The 18,590-nt window shown below is 44.0% G+C and overlaps 2 protein-coding genes across 3 annotated transcripts; one reads left to right on the top strand and one right to left on the bottom strand.

Annotated features, from left to right (window-relative positions):
* Nucleotides 1-5,717: 5,717 nt before the first annotated feature.
* LOC125510998 (uncharacterized) lies at nucleotides 5,718-9,690 on the bottom strand. Its single transcript, XM_048676284.2, has 3 exons — nucleotides 9,332-9,690; nucleotides 8,908-9,043; nucleotides 5,718-8,044 (listed from the first exon to the last, which is right to left on the bottom strand). The coding sequence occupies exon 3, from the start codon at nucleotides 7,964-7,966 to the stop codon at nucleotides 5,861-5,863; it is 2,106 nt and encodes a 701-aa protein (XP_048532241.2). The 5' UTR covers nucleotides 7,967-8,044; nucleotides 8,908-9,043; nucleotides 9,332-9,690; the 3' UTR covers nucleotides 5,718-5,860.
* Nucleotides 9,691-11,158: 1,468 nt separating this feature from the next.
* Nucleotides 11,159-17,017, top strand: LOC125510997 (DDT domain-containing protein DDR4). 2 transcript variants are annotated; one of them, XM_048676283.2, is made up of 12 exons: nucleotides 11,160-11,566; nucleotides 11,682-11,792; nucleotides 11,932-12,018; nucleotides 12,110-12,147; nucleotides 12,232-12,313; nucleotides 13,144-13,250; nucleotides 13,339-13,510; nucleotides 14,295-14,387; nucleotides 14,475-14,598; nucleotides 15,452-15,494; nucleotides 15,589-15,783; nucleotides 15,867-17,017. In XM_048676283.2, the coding sequence occupies exons 1-12, from the start codon at nucleotides 11,231-11,233 to the stop codon at nucleotides 16,462-16,464; spliced, it is 1,986 nt and encodes a 661-aa protein (XP_048532240.2). In that variant the 5' UTR covers nucleotides 11,160-11,230; the 3' UTR covers nucleotides 16,465-17,017. The 2 variants fall into 2 exon arrangements, with proteins under 2 accessions (XP_087378146.1, XP_048532240.2); XM_087522020.1 differs by lacking the exons at nucleotides 13,144-13,250; nucleotides 13,339-13,510 and having other exon boundaries at nucleotides 11,159-11,566.
* The last annotated feature ends 1,573 nt before the right edge of the window (nucleotides 17,018-18,590 follow it).

Here is an 18,590-nt window from a genome sequence, read left to right as displayed (position 1 = left end):
ATTTATCTAAACATCCCCTACTTTTTGTTTACGTGCTCTTTATTATCTTGCAAACCTATCCAAAAACACCTACAAAGTACTTCTAGTTTCATAATTGTTCTAGGTAAAGCGAACGTTAAGCGTGCGTAGAGTTGTATCGGTGATCGATAGAACTTGAGGGAATATTTGTTCTACCTTTAGCTCCTCGATGTGTTCGACACTCTTACTTATCGAAAGAGGCTACAATTGATCCCCTATACTTGTGGGTTATCACAATTCTTAAGTGCCACAGGCTCCCCTGTGGTCCATGCGGTTTGGAAGGCATGTGATCTACCAAAGGTCAAGTTCTTTAGATGGTTGTTCGTGCAAAAAAGGATATGGACATCGCATAGGTTGGCGAAAATAGGATGGTCAAACTTTGGCCTTTGCCCTATTTGCAAGCATGAGCAAGAATCAGTTGACCAACTGTTCTTTAAGTGTCGGTTCTCCATTAGACCATGTGATATGATCCAAGATTGGTTACAAATTGTGAGCATCGATACCTCCCCTTTGCACCTAAAGCATTCCATCAAGGATTGGTAGATTGACATATGTCGGACGCTTCTGTACAAAATAGAAAGGCCCTCGCATACCTCGCCATGCTCACCTCGTGGACAATATGGAATAAGCGAAATGCAGAGTTTCCACCACAAGAGCTGGAAATCCCGACTAGGAAATGCCAAAGAAATCGGTGCCTTACTGGGATCAAACACAGACAAGGAGATTCACAATTCCGGAAAGGATTACTGAAATGTAAGGACCATTTCTTTTCTCTTTGTAAATTTGGTGTTAGTAATGGGAAGAATGTAAGGTTTTGGGGAGGATTTGTGGAAAGGGGATAAACCCCGCTAGCATAATTTCCCTAGATTATATAACATATGTTTTAACAAAAACATGTATGTTGTTGATTTGCTGGTGAAAGGGCTTCATCAAATTCAGTTCAAAAGGATTCTAATTGGTAATTCTTTTGAACTGTGGAATCATATTAAGGAGGTATGCTCTAGTGTTACTCTCCATAATGAAAAAGGTATTGTTAAATGGACTCTAACAAAAATGGTGTATACACAGTTAAATCATATTTTAGGAACTTGATAGAAAATGGTGTTGAACTTCCACACAAGTTTATATGGAAAACCAACATTCCTCCAAGGATCAAAATTTTGATGTACTTAGCCCTAAGAAAAAGTATTTTGACAAAACTCAATTTGATTGGAAGGGTGTGGATTGGTAGCAGGGCTTGCCCTTTTTGTGGGATGGATGAATCAAATAATCGCCTCTTTTATGAAATGTTCCTTGGCTAGAATGCTTTGGAACATTATAAAATGTGATTTTAACCTTCTTGATATCCCTGATAACATTGATGCTTTTGCTTGGGAATTGGTTGCAAAAATTCCATTCTGATGATAAGCACTTGGCATTTGTTGAGATTTATGTGGCCTTCTGGACAATCTGGAAGATTAGAAATGGAACTCTTTTTATATAATAAAAAATTTTACTGACCCTTATGCCCCCATTAACATGATCGCCAGATGGCTGGGTGATTGGACTATTAAAACGGGAAATGAAAAGAAGGCTAAAGTGGGTCGTAAGAGTTCTAGGACTAACAAGAAATGAAGTCTTTAAGGTGGTACAAGGGTGGACTTTTGGTGTGCTGCGAATACAATAGTGCTTTGGCCTGGAGATGATGTAGTCAACTTGGCAATGAAGATCAAATGTAGCTGACCTGCTTAAGAAACACTCATCATTTTCGTTGCTTATTTTGTCTCTAAAACTTGTAATATATTCACAACAGGGTCACAAACGTTGCTTGCCTTATTGGGGGCCTGGTGACGGCATCCTGGAGCTTTTGGCTTGGTTGATATAGTAGTCAACTGATGATAGGGTGCCCAGGTTATCTAGCCTTATGGTTGATTTTCTTTTCTTTTCTTTTAGTAGTTGCAAACTCAGTGGTGAAATCGGAGGGAACCCTCTTTGAAAAAAACCTTGGATGAAGACGAAGGCATCACTGATACAACTCAAAGTTGTAGATCGCCTAGCGGGCTGCTTTTTTTACCTATGGATTCATGACTACTAGAAGATGCGATATGCATTGTTGTGTGAGTCTTATCAAAAATGCATAAAAAGTGCTAAATAAACTTAAACTAATAACAGGCATGAGTTAATGATGTGCCATGTTTTGCATGAACAAATTATTGTAAAAAGGCAAATTATGACTACATGCATGACTTGGTGATGTGTCATTGTTGTATGGAGAGGGATTGGGTAGTGGGTTATAACCGCTTAGGAATAGAGGATTCCTCATGTATTTATTTATGTAGCCGACAATTATTTATAAGATGAATGGAACCAACTTCTTTCAAGTCTTTGGTCAAAGCTTTACACTTTTCAATTGTTTTCTTCTAAAAATAATAGAAGTGTAAAATTTATGACTTGTTTATTTATCTTTCCAAGTTTCTTTCTCAAATGATTGAGTTATATGACCTGGTCCGGCCAAAACCCTGCCCCAAACCCGAGCCACATGAAATCCCCCCTTTACCCCTGTCCCAGCGGATGCGGCAGCGCTGCTCCCCCCTCCCCCTCCCCACCTCCCACGCGCTTCTGTTACCTCAACCCCGCCCAAAATCCTCCTCGGCCAAAGCCACCAAAGCAAGATTTCATCCATGCGAAGGCAAGATGGGGTCAAGCAACTGAAAGCCATAGCCTAACTAAAAGTTGTACTTATTTTCACAAGCATGGCGTGAAAAAATACCCGAGCAGGTGAAAATTCTTCAAGATATTGTCCCTGGATGTAATAAGGTGCATTTTAATCTCAACAAGCACCCAATATTTCTTACGTTTCCATTATGTCCCACTAATGTACCATATGTATTTATCTTTGTATCATCATCAAGCTCTAGGCTAACAAATAGCGAATGGAAGTGCATTGAGGATCGTTTTGAGAAGAAATTGGGATGTTGGAAAGGCAAACTGATGTCATATGGAGGCCGGTTAGTTCTTATTAATTCGGTGCTCACTAGTATGCCCATGTTCCTTCTGTCCTTTTTCGAAGTACCAGTGGGTGTTCGGAAAAGACTCGATTCCTATCGATCTCGTTTCTTCTGGCAAAGCGACGAGTTGAAGAGAAAGTATAGATTAGCTAGATGGGACATTATTTGTCGACCTAAGGACCAAGGGGGTCTCGGGATCGAAAATCTGGAGGTTAAGAACAAATGTCTCCTCAGTAAATGGCTATATAAGCTTTCGCGAGAGACCGAAGCCACTTGGGCCCAGATTCTGCGTAATAAGTACCTTCATTCCAAGACCTTATCCCAGGTGACGGTGAGGCCGACGGATTCGCCTTTCTGGAAAGGCCTGATGCGAGTTAAGTCGCTATTCTTTAACCGGGCCAAGGTGGTTATCGGTAATGGTACGTCTACAAGGTTCTGGGAGGATACCTGGCTAGGGGGTATGCCATTGGCGGTTCAGTATCCTTCTCTCTACAGTATTGTTCAACGAAGAGATGCGACCGTTCAGACGGTGTGTCAGTCCACGCCTCTACATATAAGCTTCAGGAGAGCTTTAGCCGGTAACCGTTGGGAAGCTTGGCTCCATCTTGTGAGAAGACTGATGGAGGTTCAACTTTCTCAGCGCCCAGATCAGTTATGTTGGAAGCTTACGACAAATGGAGTTTTTACGGTTAAATCTATGTACGTGGATATCATTAACTCTAGTTCTATTCCAAAGTCGAAACATGTATGGCAAGTCAAAGTCCCTTTGAGAGTTAAAGTGTTCATGTGGTTTGTGCATAAACAAGTCATTTTAACTAAGGACAACTTGATTAAACGCAACTAGAATGGATCTAGTCGGTGTAGCTTTTGTGATACAGATGAAACTATTAAACACCTCTTTCTCGATTGTCCTATGGCAAAAAATTTATGGCAGTCAGTGACAATAGCCTTTAATATTACTCCTCCACAGAATATTAATACGTTATCCGGAACGTGGTTGGATGGGATTGAGCCCCATACAGCGAGACACATTCGTGTTGGAGTATGTGCGTTATTATGGGCTATATGGAATTACAGAAATGATTTAGTCTTTAACAGAACATCCAACACTCATTTTTTGCAGGTTATATTCCGAGCCATTGCGTTGATCCGTATGTGGTCATTACTCACTCCGACGGAGGCCAGGGAGCGTTTGGTTATTGGATCTATCCGATGGGAGATGGTTGCACGGGATATCTTCAGCCGGTTTGAATGGCGGTCATGTAATAGGATAGGCAATTAGTTTTCCTATCTTTCTCTTGCCGGCCGGCTGTGGCATTTGTTTTGCTTCTTCAGCGCTCTGTGAGCTGCTTTTTTTGAGAATTTTAGACTTGTGTTGAATCTCTTTGCTTTTTTAATAAAGATGGCCGTATGCATCTTTCCGATGCAGAGGCCGGGGAAGTCCCCCTTTTCCAAAAAAAAAATCATCAAGCTCTAGGTCTTCCCTATAGTTCTGTTTCTGTAAATGATTTTCTTTGGGAAGCTTTTTCTTCCTTGGTCAGGTTATCGGCAAAGCATAAGTCCTTGATGAGATAATTAATTATGTCCAAGCTTTGGAACATCAATTGAGGTATGCCAAGTCACGATTCTCACTTCTGTGGAATTGTGTTACCCTCTATAGTTCAGTTAATAATACTCCCTCCAAAGAATGCTCTTATATTATGGAGTGGAGGGAGTAGTCTTTTTCCTAGCTTTTGGAGCTGTAATTGCTGGTGGAGACATCGGACATACATTTAGGGAGACCGCTGCTCGCAGTGCTTTTTTGTTTTGGCCTTCGGATTAAGGACGGTTCCTCGTGTATTCACGACTTTCATGTATCCCATGGATTTCTGTAGCCGATAATCATTCGTAAGATGAACGCGGAACTGAATTTTTTTCATGAAACCTGTCAGGATGTGAAAGCTTTAAAACATTTTCTTTTTTGAGTTTTTTTGTTTAGTTTCCAAAGCTTGAACTTCTCACAGGCTTCTCTTCATGAATACTGCGGATTTATGCATGTTCCCTGAGTAGCAGAGCAGTTGGTTTATCGGGTTACCCTGTATGTTTGGTGTCGCCTGAGATCGGATGGACTTGGATCTTTGGGACGGTTCTCGTCTTTCCAAAGTTGGTTCTACAACGCCAAGAAGATGCTCTGATAAAAAGCTTCTTCCCACCGAAAAAGGTTCAGTAAAGAACTCTGGTTCTCTTTTATTGGATAGGGTATAAGGCCGAATTTCGCTCGTAGTTCCATCGAAAAAAAAAATCCACAAATTTGACCGTCTCAACAAATGTAGTAATTGTGAAACACCCAGAGGGTTCATGCTGGAACAGCTCTTGGTCATTCATCATTTGCACCGCTCCTGAAGCCATGCATACGTCTGCCTGCTCGCTTCTGAGCTGCTTCAGCTTTCCATTCAGCTTCTTCTGCACCCTAAAGTTGAGAAGAAACAAGGTGCTAGTACGATCAATGATACCTTTTTCAGGACGAGAAGCAAAAAGAACCAGTTTTGTACTCCCTCCGTCACATAATATAAGAGCATTAGTGTACCTAGCGCAAGACTAACAGGACATGATAGTGCAGGCGAACGACCTGACAAACCCATTACAACACCCGGATGACGAAAAACAATAAGAAAGACATAGTACACAATACTTGCTTCAGAAAAGAAAGGGACCCCCCCCCCCCCCCCCCCGGGGTGATTCCTCAAAAAAAAAAAAAAAGGGACATATTATGCAGTGTACATGCATGGAAGGATTCTCTGGCATGATCCGTCAGTGGAGAGGAGAGAGCATTGACGGTAGGAAGATTGGTCGTGAAAACACTTCTTGCCTGCTCATCAAGCCACTGGCAATTCGGAATCCATACAATCTGCAAATTGCTCATCTCCATCCATGCCATCATCTTCAGATTTCGATATCTCGCTACAATAGCTGCAATCATCATCGTCTTCTGCAAGGTACATCTCTAGGTTCAGCCGACGTTCTCTCCTCGAAAGACCATTAATGTCATCATCGCCTGGCATCTCATCACCAAGGCTTCCACTTTGTTCTGCAAGGCACAATTCCAGGCTCTCAAGCACTTCTTGCATTGTAGGGCGGTCTGTACCATGTTCACTAACACATTTCTCAGCAATCTCCACAAACTTGTTGAAGCACCGCGGAGCAATCTTTCCTTCAAGATAGGGATCAACAATCAGATCAAGGATGCCCTTCTTTTGGCAACTAAGGGCACATTTTACCAAGTGAGCTTGTCTTCTTGGAAGATTGAGATCATAAGCAGCCCGTGCACACAAAACCTCAAATAGCACAACACCAAAGGAATATACATGGGATTTCTCTGTGAGTTTGCAAGAGCGGTAAAACTGAGGATCGACGTAATCCTTATATATTGTATGCGTGAGATTATGCGGCACCGAGACTTTACATGGAACCTTCGCAACCAATCTCTCATCCAGGAGAATGTTTGTCGTCGACACATAATTGGGGATGAAGGAACACTCGTGAAGGTAATGCAGGGCATGAGCAGCACCTATGCAAATCTCTAAACGCTGCCTCCAACTAAGAGGTGGCTCCTCGGTGTTGTTAGCGTAAAGGTTCTCACGCAGGGTGCCACGAGCCATGTAATCGTAGACCAGTATCATCTCGTTTTCCTCTTTGCAGTAACCGACCAATGGTACGAGATGATCGTGACGGAGCTTTGCCATCATCGCTATCTCTGTCTGGAAGTCACTTCCATCATAGTCAACACTGCCACGTTTGACAGCCACCTTGGTTGGACCCCCATAAATCACTCCATAGTAAACTCTACGATGTATACCCTGACCAAGAAGGCGTGAGTTATCAAAGTTTCTTGTCGCAGATTTCAACTCCCTAAGTGAGAAATGGCGGTACAAGTTGGGTAGCAAAGATTGTTGCGTGACTGAGCTAGAAGATTGCTGGTTGTTTAGAGCAGCTGGCTTGTTCCTCCACCCCCAAGGAAAAATAGTTGGTGTTTGTTTTCCTTGAACTTGAGTTTTCTTAAGTGCCCGAAGACATTCTGCCACGTCTGTCATCTCAGGGCGTCTATCCATCTCCATCCTCAAACATTGTCCTGCCAGCTCTGCAACCCCTTCAAGAACCTTCATGTTGTTCTGGCTTGAGATTTCAACATCGAACAGATCTCTCACCCTTCTCTTCCCTGTCGCAAGAGCTTGGGTGAAACATTCAACTATGCTGGTCCCCCCATTTCTTGTTGTTGCCTTTTTCTTTGTGATCAATTCAACCAGAACAATTCCGAAACTGTAAACATCACTCTTCGAGGTGAGACGCCCGCTGCGGGCAAACAAAGGGTCCATGTAACCTATGCTCCCTATTACACGATCAGTGAAAAGGGTCGAGTCTGTGTTCACAAGTCTTGATATTCCAAAGTCGGATACTTTTGCATTGAAGTTGTCATCTAATAGTATATTGGCAGGCTTGATATCACCATGAATGACCTGAGTATACATTTGTGAATGCATGTAACACAGTGCCTCTGAACACTCCACCGCGATCCGCAGTCGTGTATCCAACGTGATGGGAATGCATTCATGATGAAGAACATCGCTGAGATTCCCTTTGGATATGTACTCACTGACAATCATTAAGGCATTTTCCTCGGCACAGTAGCCTATGAGCCTAACTACATTCTTGTGGCTGATTTCACAGTGGACTTTCAGCTCTTTGGCAAAATTTTCCTCTTCATTACGGATAAATCTCTTGACTGCAACTGTTCTTCCATCTTGGAGAACACCTTTGCAAACTTCTCCGAAGCCGCCTTTTCCAATGATAGTTTCATAGTTGCTGGTAATTCTTCTTATCTCATCCTCTGTGAAGGATTTTATGTTATGATTGCTATGTGATAACCACTTTGATCTATCATCCCTTTGGATCATATCTGCTACCATACTTTCTCGAAGGTCCATCTTATATGAAAGAAAAGTAGCAAAGACTGCGTATACCAGTTAGCCTTGACTAGTATATGCTGGATGCATCAACTTGACCTGAAAAATAGTTGCCAAAAATGTGAAACTCAGATCTCAGATAACCAGAGTTATCAACAACATAGAAGTATTGCAGAATCAATGATTGGCAAGTGATTTGTGGTCATATAAGATGTCCACGTACTGACAAAAACATTGACGTGCGTATACAAAATAGTTTTTCATGAAAGATCTCCTCTGGCTGCCGAAGGATAGGAAGTTGACCAAAGATGGGGTATGAGTCGATTTGAGCCCAACACGTAAATGAAAGAATAAGAGTGCTCGATTTTCGCCAATTTAATCATAGACCATGTTCTCTAGATGATGAAGAATAAATATTGTCTGGTTTAATTATAATAAACCTAGGTGAGTAGGTGTCTAGCGATTAGAGGCGTCGTGTTGTAATCACCAGGTGTCGCCCTTCTTAGGGCTTGTACAAACTCTTCTTTCATCTATGCAGTGAGACACTGTGCCTTTGCGTTTTCCTAGGTTGGTTCTTCAGTAATTTGCACAAAATTGTAGAAAATTGTTTAATTTTGTTGGTGGACTTCATCAATGGAGGGAATTGCACCCACAAGGGAAGGGCGAGACTGTGGGTAGGAGATAGCAAAATTAATCATTATTGTTCAGTTCTGCCGTGGTAGTAACTGGAGCTTCAGGGTAGGCACTGGGTAATTCTGCATCCAGGTGCAAACCAAACGAAAAGCAGTCAAGTGCTTTCTAACAGGGAGAAGGGATAACACTAGGAGGACAGGTGGAAACCAATTGAAGCATAGAACCAAAGATCTGGAATGTCAAAATGCAAACCTGTGGAAAGCTACCCACTGAAGCAACTACAAAAATTCAGTACGGTTTAAAGATGGTCACGGTTGAGCCCAACATACCTCTTAGGAATCGACGCGGCAATACAGTTTATGAATCGTCTTTCTCATGGCTGGCAGGCTTGTTGTAGCACACATCGCCATGGATTGGATCTGGAAGGAGGAGCAGAGCGAGTCGGCTCTCGTGAAGAGACCTGGTCTGTGAAGGTTGAGGGGCAGAAATGAGTCAGCTATCAATCATCAAAATGGAAAATGAAAACAGCCTTTCACGGGCATTAACTCCATGGTCTGACTCTGGCTGTCCATGTCGTGAACCAATGCTCCAACTTGGAACTTCCAAAACCAGTACCTTTGGAATTATATTTTTTCAAGAATGCCTGGAATTATTCTGACCACGGGCTTCAGATCGTGAATCTAGCTCCAGTGTAGATCCATTTTTGCCATGTCAGTAACGGAGAGATTTGAGGTTGTTCGAACTGAAAATTACCTGCTGGCCATGGGGGATCCTCCCCCCCCCCTGCACCTGCAGTGCCCGTCTCCTCTCACCCGCCGTGCCCAGATGCTCACAGCGACGCCCGCCGTCGAAACCAGCCCTTCGGCCCAGCCGCCCGCTGCAGCCGGACCCAGAGGTCCACCGCGACATCGGACCCGTCCTCCCTCGCCCCTTGCTTCATTCGACCGCCGCGGCACGGCAGCCATCTGATGGCCCGCAGATCTTACCGTCGACTTGGAAGGAGCCTGATGTGGGCGCGCTGTAAGCAAACGAGAGAACGGCGGCGGAGATGTAAGTCTGAATTCTGAAGCAACGGCAAGGGCTGGCCGAAGGCAGAGAGGGGAACGCTGGTGAAAATTCCCCAAGGCGCCGCGTATCCAACAGCCAAAAGCCTTGTTTTCTTAACGCAGTATAGACGCAAACGCTCGTATATACGTGCATATATTCATTCTTACAAACATGCGCACACATATCATAGTTTTATGAGCATCTTTAAAAAACTGAATCGGTATATTATCTTGAAATTTACGAAGTCACCGCAGGCGCTTCGTAGTCGACGGAAACGCCCCCTCTCACTGAACACACATCGCCAGAAATTCTGAAATAAATGCGAGCACCAGGACCTCGTAGTCGACAAGATTTGAACTCCCGATGAGCTGGGATACCACTATCCTCTTAAGTATCCAACCACAAGTTGGTCCACCTAAAAATTCTTTTTAGAGGACATCGAAAAACGTATTTTTTTTAAACCTTAATAAATAAACGTTTGGATTTTAAGCATAGGTAGATTGGCCTGTAAAACATGGTTTTCGTGGACCTATGTGATGTGGAAACTAGGATTTTCACTTTGAAGTCACAGAGGATGAAGGTTGGAGGATGTCCACTTAAATTGGCATGATTCTTCAATGACCAAAGTTGTGCCTGATATCTTTCGCAACAAAGGCTTTAAGGTTAGTAATTCATGAAAAAGGCAACATTTCTTCGACGCGGAGGGAGTAACAACAAATAATAGTTTCGGCCTATAAAATATAATCCACGTTTGAAGAAGAAACTTGGATGGAGATGAAGGTATCATCGGTAATATCAGTTTAGAGATATACTCGAAAGGTTGCAGATCGCCTAACATGATGTTTTATTTATATGCGGATTCATGACTGTTTCTCATATATTTCATTGGTTTCTCCAACCGGCAAACATTTGTAAGATGATTAGATGAATGAGACATATCCTTTGCAGGTCTCTCGCCAAAACTTTACACTTCTTTTAGCGTTTTTTGGGACGCTAATCCCCGGCAAGCGTTCGCTGCCACACATGGCATTTGCGAACACGCGGGACGGCATTTCTAGTGCTATGGATAGCGGCCGTTTTCAGAAAAATCATGACGGTCTTTACTCTTCAGTGCAATATCTGTAGTGCCATTATTTGGATGTGGATCGTGTGTTTCTGGGACGTTCGCAAGATATCATTACCCTTTTTTCCCCTCATTTTCGACTCAAAGCATAAACTTTTATCCTTCAAGGTTGTGAGATTTGCACATTGTTCCCTCGGCAGCAACAACAATAGCAGCATCAGCACTAGCACTTGGTTTTTAATGGGATCACCCTATCTATGTATGTCACCTTGTGATGATGATTGGGGCATGATGACCCGGTCCGGCCGAAACCTCCCCAAAACCCCGGCCCGCCCGAAATCCCGCTTTTGCCCCTGCCCCGAGCGCTCTGTTCCCCCCCGCTTCCCACGCGCTTCCGTTACCTCGCCCCACGCGAAATCCCCTTTCTGCCCCCTCACTCCTCCCCCTTTTCCCCGTGAGCCCGTGACCGGCCCGGCCCCCTCCCCTCCCGCCCCTGCCCCTCGCCGCCGATCCGACGCTCCGCCGCCAAAATCTCGCCGGAGATGGCCGCCTCCTCGCCGCCGGAGCAGGATCCTCCGCGCGAGCCCCCGCCGCCCGAGGCGGAGGCCGCCGCGCCGCCGGCGAGGAGGACGCGCCCGCCGCGCGCGTGCAGCCGCCCCCTCGCGCCGCCCGCGCCCTACCCCACGCCCCCGCCGCGGCGGCCGGGCCCGGGCCGCCCGAGGAAGATCGCGGAGGAGGAGCCCGAGGAGCCGGAGCCGGACGCGCCGCAATGCCGCGTCGTGACGCCGCTCGTCGCGGAGCCCGCGGACCCCGGCGAGCTGCCGCGGTGGAGGCTGCGGGGCATGTGGGAGCTCGCCTCCGTCCTCAACTTCCTCCAGGTGAGCGCTCCCGATCGCGTTCCGCTACCTGGGCCTTCTCCTCTAGGGTTTAGGGTTTAGCATTCGGAGTTTGACCCTCGGCGCGGTTGCTCTGCTCCGGCCTCCGGAGCTGCAGGTGTTCCGGCCATTGCTCAACATCGCGGTGGAGTTCACGGCGGAGGAGCTGGAGGACGCCCTCATAGTGCCCAATGGCACGTTGGAAGGCTTGCATGTGCCGCTATTAAGGGTGAGCCTGATGTTGGGAAATGTTGCAACAACATCACACATTCTCCTCCATAGAACCAGTGTTCAAATAATAATTGATAAGCTTGTCAAATATTACAGGAGTACATAGCTTCTTAGTGTTTCTTATTTGCATTTTGCAGTCGATTCCTCCTGTAGCTCGAATGTCCATGGCAGACGGAAAATGGGTGACTGTGTTATGTAGAAAATTGAAGGACTGGTGGCATCTGGTATGTGATTTGTTCATTGTCAAGAAAAATTTTGCAATAGGGGTAGTGCTGCATTTGGTTAATGAGCTAAAAATAAAGGCATGATCTTCAGGTTGCAGAAGGCAATCTACCAATCGTTGCCTCACATGGGTGAGTTCTGTGCCCAAGCAATTCCTCACCTGAATCCCTTGCTACAATTGAATATTGGATGACTTATTGTTTTCCGTTTCTCAGAGCGGAAATTGAAACGTACAAGGAACTTGAGCCAGCGACTCGATTAATGATCCTGAAAGCAATATGTGACATACGTTGTGAGGTGTGTGCCCCTAATTTTCGTGTGGAACATTTGCAGTGATAGTGGTGAGCCTCACAGTGTTATGTTATCATATGAAACAAAACCCACATTCTAGGTTGTTTATCTAGCAGCTAATGGTAACATATGAATGTTGGTGCTTCGTCTGCATTTAATCTATGAAAGGTTACTTGTAGTCGGCCTCCTGCTAAATAGTCAGTAATATCTGTGGTCAATTACATAGGAATGTTCGTATATGTTACTAAAAGCTGCCTGATGTACTCGCAAAAGTCAGATTTAATAATGCATATGTTTGCAGCCTAGTGATAGGTCTGGGCATGCGACTTACAGTTATCTAAACATATGATCAGTGATTTGAGTATTGCTCTGCAATCTACATGTGCACCCGCTTGATGTATTCATTACTCAATTGCATATCGAGTCTGCTAATCTGCATAAGCGATTAGTGATTCTCTGAATGTTCACTAACCGCTGTTTAGAACAGTGGCATGAATTACCTGCTGTTTTACACATCTCTTTCTGGACATATTTCATCTCCACATGTTAAACTGTGAGTGGTAATGGATTTAATGACATATTTTTGATGTAATCCTGTGTGGATGAAATATGTGGTTCCTAGCAAGGCCCAGGAAGTGTTTTGTTGTATCTCCCATGTGTGTACAACACCTCTGTGAGCATGTAAATGCTCCCAATATCTTCATGTTTGTAATTGTTAAGAGATGTCTACAACTAGCTGCAAATGTCTGTCATCGTTAAGTTTTCTGGTCATGAGTGCTTCAAGATTGATAAATAATTGTTGACATATTAACTGATAGGATACAGTTATTTTGCAGCAAGAGGATGTTCGGATCTTCGTAGATAGTTGTCTAAAAAAGGGTTATCAGCTCCGTGATTTCTGCAAAGAACGAATTGGGGGAGATTCCCATGGAATCTCATACTGGTGGGCAAAAGACAACTTTTAATTCTGAAATGAATCTTAAGCACCTTGTTGTGACCAAGGTCAATTCTAATCAACCAATGCACTATAGGTATGATGAAGATCCGATTCTCGGGCATCGATTATATCGTGAAATTAGACAAGTGGAGTATGTGAAGGAGCAAACAAGAAAATCTAAACGAAAGGGGTTCTTAGGTGTTCCAGTTGTATCCTATCAGTGGGAGACTGTCGCGACAAACTTTGTTGAATTTGAAGCAGCAGCAGTAAGTTTAAACTTTCGAGTTAATCATATGCATTTTTTAGGTCCTCTGTTACTGAATGGAGTCCTGGAATTGTTCCTCTGAATGGAGTTGAATCAGACACACTTACACGCACACAGTAGCACCCACAAGGCAAATGCGCTTTCTGTGAGCATCATTTGACATCTTCTGTTGCTACTGATGCATGGTGCTGGCATGATTTTCTCTGAAAAGCATATTGAGCATGCATGGAAACAGGATCAATTAATTGGTCAATCTCTGTGCTTGTGTATCATTAGTAGCTTGGTGGCAACTATTCACACTTGGGCTTGCTTTTCTTAGATATTGCTGGTTTTGATTCTTGTGTGACATATGTTCGCGACAAGATTAAATTAAAGGCAGATGTGATCAAGGGCCTTCCAGAACCAATTTAGATAACATCAACATGTACTCCAGTATTTAACTATTTGTTGGTGCATGTTGTGCAACATAACTGAGAGGGAGGGAGGATACGAGCATGTGCAAAAGTGTGCTCTGTCAGGTGTCCACCTTACAATGCCCTATGTAATATTCCGACATCTGCAACCATCTAATGCTGTGGGCAGAGATAACCAAGGTCCCCAAGTACATCAAAGGTTACTGACTTTAGTGAGAGACGCACTGGAAGAGCTTACCCAAATAAAAATGCGAACTTTTGGCATCAAATGGCATAAAATATTCTTGTGAAGTAGTTTTAGATCTCTTACTCTTACGAAAATTCTATGGAAGTTCACTGATATTAGTTATTTTCTTTCAATCTTATATGTAGGAAAAACTCTTTTCAAGTAGTAACAGGACAGAGGTCTCACTTGGAAAGAAGTTGAAGCTCAATTATCTCCCAGAGATGGAAAAGACTCACAAGGTATTCAACTGCTCCTCTAAAGGAGTTCAAATTATCTGCCTAGAGTACAATAACTGCCTATTTAACATGTGAGAAATCCTCTTGCAGAAGAAGGAGAAGCTGCTAAAAAAGCAACAAAGAGAAGCCCTTCTCCTTAATAGCTACTTGACATTTGATAGATTCACCTCTGGCCGCTCCCATCGTGAAAGAAAGCGTGTCACCTATACTTTCGGTAAGCTTAAGACTAAAGTTGACACTGCTATTAATTAGTTGTCCTAATATGGTAGCATTTCCTCCATTATGTGTTTACCGGCTGTTATAGTTTCTTGTTCATTTAGCCAACCCTTCACATTAGATGTTTCATTGGCATTTCATGCTTTAGCATCACCGTATTGATCGAGAAGATGGAAGGGCTGCACAGCTTTCTTTGGTAGAGAAGAGATCAGGGATGAGAATGACCTTCTTTTGTTTATTGATTCTTGCCTATCTTCAAATGGCATGTGGCAGTACATTGGATGGGTAGAGTACCTTAACAACCATAAACTAATCGTAGCCTATCAAACAGAAACTAATTGCTAACTTCCTAGCAATAGGATTCTTATCTTTATTTTGGTTGAGCGCGGCCTGAATTAGGGCTAGCTTCTATAAAGGCTTTCATCCACACCTTCATATGAGAAATACTGTGCACATAAGTGTCATGTCAATAATGTCTGAACCTGCTAAGCTTAGTTACATAGTTGCAAATCTGTTGTCTCGCTAGTTTATTATGCGCAGAAGAATAGTTAAGTTGGGATGCACTTTCTGTAGCTGATTAGCTGTTCTTACTGATATGCTTTAAGAAAGGCATCTGTAATGTCTCAGCACTTATGAATAATAAATGTCAGCAAGCTATTCCCAGTAACTTGTATAAACCCCTCTACTGAAGTTATGATACCACTGCAATTGTACATAAAAATCTTTTAGACTAAATAATATTTCCATGCCATTTTTTGCATTGGATAGTTCATAGTTCCCATTGGAACAAGATCAAAGGTATATACAGATTTACTGTTCTCCTAACGAGAAACTCTTTCCTTACCATGCAGATGATTATGACCGTTCAATAAATGAGGCCCTAAAAGCAATAAAGTAGGTGAATCATCTACGCTCCATAGTTCCATTAAAGGATTTTTTATAAACAGCGAAACTCATGACACAAGTTTCTGTACTCTTATATTGACAGGAAAAGTGAGAACCCTGTTCATGTGGTTGCCACTACCAACAGAGGAGTACTTGTCCCAACACGAGAGGCATCAAGTAATGGTACGTTAGCTGGACCCTCACCTGTATGTAATGGACAGCGTGGAGAATCTCCACTGAAGTCATATAGCTACCAAGGGAGTGGTGGTGAGGAAAAGGCTGAGACCCTTGATCGTAGGTAACTCCTTTAACTCTTGATGTTGAGCTGATCCTTTGCCAAAGCTTATATCAGCATATAAACATGCATTGTTCAAATTATAGGTCTCGTCAAAGAAAAAGATCTCAAAGATACACAACAGACTTTGTTGAGAATGTCTCGGACATCGACACGAACTTTGACAGTGATGGCGATATCATGGGTGAAGCTGTCTATGACGAGGAGTATCTTAGAAGTCGAAAACAACCCAAGGCAAGTACTTCAGAGTACGATGGAGAGTTTCGATCAGAAGACCAAGCGGAGTATTCTTTGAGCAGTGAAGATGAAGAGGGGATTCAACGGTCCAAAAGGTTGCCAAGCCGCAGCCCTCAAGGGACCAGGCTGAAATCCATGGATGTAATCCAAACAGGCATCAAGCGAAATAAGCGTTCTGCCCGGCCCCATATGAACCATCAGCGATGCTCTGGTAAAGATTCCGGAGTGGGAAAGCCAGGTGAATTGAACACATCTGATCCAGATGCCGGCTCTGGTGCACTAGACAGTGCAAATACCTCAATAAAAAGTCAAGAGCAGCGCCTGCTTCACATAGTGAAGATGCACGCTCCTGGCAGGGAAGAGAGCAAAGTTGGTGGGAGAAGATTCCTCCATCTTAATGAGATTGCACCTGCTGGTGGTTTTGACGGTGCGCCAGTGCGATCTTGACAGCAGAAGACGACCACGGCGCACAAATAACAGTCAATAAACATGTTCTACAGCACATTCAGGTGCCCAGAGCTTTTTCTTCTGGTGGAATTGCAGACAAAATCAGGGATGGAGGAGCGTCCATGAGCTGGTGATGCGTCCCTCAACCGCGCCATCAAGCGGAGTACTGCTGGAAGACAGGAGCTGATGAGGAGATGGTCCCTGTGTGCAGCGGCTGGATTTCTCGAACCTTTCTGTATGATACTCGGACGCCGCCGGTGGCGTCCATTGATGCGCCGGTCCGGTCCATTTTTCTGTCTGGCAGCGTGTGTGGCTCCCCTCCACGATGTAGTCATGTACTCTTTTATTTGGAGATCATGTACTCTAGTCTTATAGGAGCGGCATTGTGTATGTCGCTTTTAGGTGAGGAGGCGGCCTACACTGCTTTGCTGTCATGTGGTGCATGCGGCAATTCTTCTTTTGAACTGCTGGCGCCGCCTGGAAGCTGGAAACTTCTTTTTTTGAGGGATGGAAGCTGGAAACTTGTTCGTAGTAACTGAAAATTGCTTCGGTACGTCCCGTCCTGCGTGAAATGTGCATCCGTGGCCCGTCGTACTTTGTTTCCAAAAAATGGTGTGGTTTTCAATTGCTACCAAGCTCGGTGTCGCTGGCACGTGAGAATAATTTAGTAATGTCACATCTAAGCTCATGTCCACTCTGCTTGTGGTCTATTTTTTTGCTTTATTTTTTTTATTGCTGCATTATATATTTCTAGGAGCTTAAATGTGACATTCTTAAAAAACATCTAGATGTGAATTAGACAAACTGATAATTTAATGTGGTGGAGCATACCGAGGCCAGCGAAAAGTACAGCGCAATCGCGCCAGCATTACTATCGCGTGGCACATGAGTTACATGTATTCTTTTCTGACTTTGAGATCGATCATATTTCCAAACATGCATTTCAATTTGTTGTGTGCGGCTTGTGCAGATTCTTCCATGACCGTAAATTAAAAGGTGACCGATTGCTGTAAAAATTGCTACTCCCCACCAAATCAAAGTGAGGCTGTAAAGAAAGAGTAGAGACAGCAGACCTATTTGGCTATTCCCTTCCTTCCGCCGCGTACTTGTTCTTGGAGCACACCGCCAGGGCATCCATTCTGAGTTTCGTCGGTGAGCTCATGGAGTCTCCTCCCCACTACCTGCCGCTCAGAAGGCCGGTGGCGTGGAGGGATCCCGGTGCCTCTGTTTTGGCTAGTAGTGTAGGTTAGCATTTTTTTTCCTTTCACGGGGGTGGCATTCAGACAAATTGGTCTTTCGGGCTTCTATTCACCTTGAGTTCGTCCATCACGACGGAGCGCACACCACGACAGAAGGCCGGTGGCGTGGAGGGATCCCGGTGCCTCTGTTTTGGCTAGTAGTGTAGGTTAGCATTTTTTTTCTCTCGCGGGGGTGGCATTCAGACAAATTGGTCTTTCGGGCTTCTATTCACCTTGAGTTCGCCCATCACGACGGAGCGCACACGTAGATTCCTGGCGTATTTTTGGAGCGGTGAGGTTAGAGTTTCTCGTTTTGCGTGCACGATGATGATATTTGGTGTTAGGTGCTTCAAATCGATTCAAGGGTTCAATGACGACGATTGCTACTATGGGGCGTCGGTCCTTAGGGGATGTGCACGAAGACTTTCGAGCTGACATCGATAAGGTTAAGCCGTAACTTGCAGGACATCATGTACCGGTAACAACATTTACTAAAACCTGTCCATGCAAACGACAATTTAAGACATAGTCCATTGTTCACTTGTGAACGAACCTTTGAGAACCCACACCGGGTGAGGGCGATAATGTTTTCGTGGAGCGACTCGGTATGTTTTCTCACTTGTAATTGACTACTCCCTCTGTAAACTACTTGCTCCGTCGGTGTTTGTTAGGCCCATTTTTATTTTGAGTCAAAGTCTGATCATGAATTTAACTAAAAGATATAAACTATATGTCACAAAAAGTACACCTTAGAAAACCTCTTGCAAGTACAAATCGAACAATATACTTTGGGTAGCATATAACATCCTAACGGGTTTGATGATCCGTTTACGAGGAGTGAGATGAAAGCAAGAGAGAAGCTCAAGAGCTGACGCGTTGGCTCTTCGG

This window comes from Triticum urartu, chromosome 5A (genome assembly GCF_056163025.1).
Source record: "Triticum urartu cultivar PI428250 chromosome 5A, HENAU_Tu73, whole genome shotgun sequence".
In the NCBI taxonomy this organism is placed as follows: domain Eukaryota; kingdom Viridiplantae; phylum Streptophyta; class Magnoliopsida; order Poales; family Poaceae; genus Triticum; species Triticum urartu.
The sequence above is the reverse complement of the archived record's forward strand: the minus strand, read 5'-3'. Positions and strand labels throughout refer to the sequence as shown.